This window comes from Sinocyclocheilus grahami, unplaced genomic scaffold (assembly GCF_001515645.1).
Source record: "Sinocyclocheilus grahami isolate Dianchi unplaced genomic scaffold, SAMN03320097.WGS_v1.1 scaffold2371.1, whole genome shotgun sequence".
Taxonomy (NCBI): Eukaryota; Metazoa; Chordata; class Actinopteri; order Cypriniformes; family Cyprinidae; genus Sinocyclocheilus; species Sinocyclocheilus grahami.
This window is the reverse complement of record NW_015507550.1, coordinates 59695-63593: the sequence shown is the minus strand read 5'-3', so window position 1 is coordinate 63593 and position 3899 is coordinate 59695. Positions and strand designations below refer to the sequence as shown.

Here is a 3899-nt window from a genome sequence, read left to right as displayed (position 1 = left end):
GAGTTACTTTTCCCCACACAGTACATTAATTACATGAATTAAATGTGTACATTTTACTTAGAAAATTGTTGTATTCCTTGATTTTAGTAGAACTTATGATGGTTAATTTGGTTAACACCACAAAGTGTGGTGTTGCAAAATAATACATAATATATTTCAGTAATGCAAACCACCTGACCTTTTTTCTCAAATATGGCCATATTGAATTGATTAAAGGTCTTGGTATGGTTAAGCTGCTTACTCCCTCTGGTGTGTGTTATCTTTATCATTGTTCTTAGTTGTTTAGTGACGACCATTTAGAGGAGGTGCATGATTCATCTCTCTGTGAGTGTGTGGGGGTGCGCATGTGTGTGCTTTTTAATTCTTACATGCATCTTTATCCAAGGCCACTTTATTGTATATGTGTTCTCTCAGGTTCGATTTGTTTACAGTACATGGATGTTTGGGAAGGCGATGTGCCATGTGAGCCGCTTTGCTCAGTATTGTTCTGTTCATGTCTCTGTTCTTACGCTGGTCGCTATCGCCATTGATAGACACCAAGTAAGTGTTCTCACAAACAGACATACACAGACATCTTAACAATGAAAACTTTAGTGAGAATAGCTTTTTCATAATCATTTTAAGGGGAGACACTGCAGGCAAAAACATTGTTTTTTCATGCACCTGCAAGTATGAGATTTCGGGATTTTAGTTTTTTTCAGACTAGTGGAAAGAAAACATCCAAAAGACAATGTTAAGTGTTTCTTTTATAGCACTTTATCTATTTGTGTCAATAGATTTCAATTATAATTTATATTTTTAAAGGCCGTTTTCTCAAAATGAGTTTTTTCTCCTACATTGAGCCATAAATCTCCACTTCAGTAGCACTTACACACACCAAACTTTACATTTTTATTCCTGTCTATATCCTGAAGTTTTTTACAGAGGGATTTGTTCATATATAATTGCTTGATTATATTCAACATTTTAATCCCCCCAAAATTTTGAAAATATAGTGTTTTCTGTCCATTCTAAGCATTTTCGGAATTATGGAGTGACAAAAATGAGATACCCAAAATTCCCTCTGTAAAAACTTTTGACGCTAATATGTCAAAAAATTTAAACTAGAATTTTGGAACTGACATCATCCCGTGTTTAGATTTTTGTATAAGAAATGTATGCAAATTAGCGCATATTTCATTAAATAATGAAATAACATTTTAGAAAACTTGTAATACAAAAAATGTTTGCAATTATCAATGTAATCAATCAGCTGGGTAAGTAAGGCGATAACTATTTTTTATTTTTATTTTTTACCCTATTCACCTGCAGTGTCTCGCCTTAAAATTAGTGAATCAGTGTGTGCCAGTGTAAAATCATGATGGGTTATTATTGTTGTCCATCAGGTGGTGATGCATCCAATGAAGCAGCGGATGTCTCGGCTTCAGGGCATAGCCTGGATCGGTGTCGTCTGGGTCATGGGGTCCTGCTTCTCTCTACCTCATGCCATCTATCAGAAACTGCTGCGCTTTGAATTTGTGTATGATCTTTTTCTTTTTTATTCTTTCTTTCTTGTTGGAAATGAAAATCAAGTAAAAATGACAGACATTGGTTTGACAATTTAAATGGATGTAAACAATGATAATGCTATAACGTTATAATAAGGACATTTAGTTCTCAGTGTAGGGGCACAAGAAACTCTTGTTAATTTGTAATATATTGAAAATCAGCATTCAAGACAGGATACCTTTCAATCATTGGAAGTGTTTTTGCAGTCAGGCCTAGAGAGAGAAAGAGATAAGAACTTCAGAGAGATAAGTTTTGTGTCTAGTGAAGCCTCCCATTGTATTTAATCTGTCACCCCTGATTGTACCTTCTAGTTTTGAGCTTTTAAATGCAATTTAGTTCAACATGGTTCTTAAATTATTTTACATGAATTAAAAAAAAACATGCTTTTCCTCTTTAAAATGAAAATTAGCTGAAAATGTACTCACCTTAAAGATGGACTTTTTCACTAGAGCAAGCGTTATTATGGATTATGGACTGGTATTTAAATTAAAACATGCAGCCTTTTACTTCACAAGACATGAATTGATTTAAAACGGACTGGTGTCATGTGGATTATTGTGATGTTTTTATCAGCTGTTTGAACTCTCATTCTGACGGCACTCATTGGCTGCAGAGAATTCACCGGTGAGTGATATAATGCTAAATTTCTCCAATTCTTTTCCGATGAAGAATCAAACTTATTTTGGAAATCCTAAGTGTTGAGTAAATGTTCAGCAAATTTTAATTTTGGGGTGAACTATTACTTTAACAATAATGTGATGTTAAAAGATTTCTCTTCTCGTCTCTTTTAGCAATAACAGAGTGCGGATGGTATGTCTGCCCAGCTTTCCACATCCCTCCGATCTCTTCTGGAAGTATCTGGATCTTGCCACCTTTGTCCTGCTCTATGTATTGCCTTTAGCAATTATCTCCTTATCGTACCTTGTGGTTGCCAAGAAGGTCTGGTTCCGGAATGCTGTCGGTGATGTCACGCTGGCTCAATCGGCCGCTCATCGCAGAAGGAAGAAGACAACTTTGAAAATGCTAATTGCAGTGGTGGCCGTGTTTGCAGTCTGCTGGTTTCCTCTAAACTGTTACATTGTGCTGCTGTCAAGTAAAGTGATCCAGGCTAACAATGCCCTGTACTTCATCTTCCACTGGCTGGCCATGAGCTCTACCTGCTATAACCCCTTTATATACTGCTGGCTAAATCACAGCTTCCGTGCCGAACTCAGAGCCCTGCCTCTAATTGGCCGTATAGCCAAGGGAAATGCCATCCAGCAATCCTAAGGAAGCTCCCAAGATTTTGCGGTTCTATTTTTTCTTTTAAAATTCTGTTGTTTTTATAAACGCATATTCACATAAGAAAGCACTGTAGCAGATCATCTCTCTCACCTCCCAACCTAGTGGTTTCTCATTTTTATCCCATCCACAGCTCTCCTTTAGTCCTCTCCATCTTAGTGAAAATGACACCTAAACCCATGTCCTTTGAAAAAAAACGTGTTGCCATGGAAGAGATTACATAAATAAGCACGGTATGACACGTTAAATAGAAATTTTATTCTATTTTTCAAGAACAAAATCAAAAACACTCCATAGTGGAACACACTACATGTGTCACGTTTCTGTGCTATACACGCACACAAGAATACTTTCTGTGCTATACACGCATCTTTTAATAATAAATCCACAGGAAAATAAACACAAGGAATCCAGAAGCAGGAAGTAGCACAAAACACAACTGAACAAAACAATAACCGGCGAAGGAGTGAACAGAACGGGGAGTATAAATACAAAGGCAAGAGAGGGACTAATGACATAATTAAATGAACACAGGTGAATAGTATGACATAATCAAGACAACTAGGGAAACTATAGGTCAAAGGAACTAAACAAGACAGGAGAACAGGGCCAGTATTCACAAAACATCTTAAGGCTAAAAGTAGCTTATAACTAGCCGATTTAGTAGAAAATCTTAAAAATAATGGGCGTGTCAGTTCTAAATTTAGGACTCCTAAATTTTTGTTCTAAGAGTATTTCACAAAGCGTTTTAGCGCTAAAACTAGCTCCTAAATCTGTGAAACGTTAGGAGTAGCCTAGTGAAGAGGGCTCCTAAGTCACTAAGACCAAGTCACAAACTATCCTAAAATGGCTGTTACCAGCAATCTACCTCGGAATATAAACATTTTAGAAACATTTGACGATAATGAGCTTTTAAAAATGTATCGGCTTTGGTTTGGAGGTTATTCCAACTCCAAATTTTTTATTATATCCTTAATATATAGCTGTTCTCGCGTCCAGTTTGGTTTTCTTTTATGTTTGCATCATACTATCAGCCATGATTATTCTACTCTGCTAACTAAAAGGCTGTT

At 36.3% G+C, this 3899-nt stretch overlaps 1 protein-coding gene across 1 annotated transcript; it reads left to right on the top strand.

Moving 5' to 3' along the window:
• Positions 1 to 230: 230 nt before the first annotated feature.
• LOC107574884 (probable G-protein coupled receptor 83) lies at positions 231 to 3423 on the top strand. The gene is made up of 4 exons (XM_016261304.1): positions 231 to 338; positions 415 to 540; positions 1386 to 1519; positions 2340 to 3423. The coding sequence occupies exons 2-4, from the start codon at positions 439 to 441 to the stop codon at positions 2815 to 2817; spliced, it is 714 nt and encodes a 237-aa protein (XP_016116790.1). The 5' UTR covers positions 231 to 338; positions 415 to 438; the 3' UTR covers positions 2818 to 3423.
• Positions 3424 to 3899: the final 476 nt, after the last annotated feature.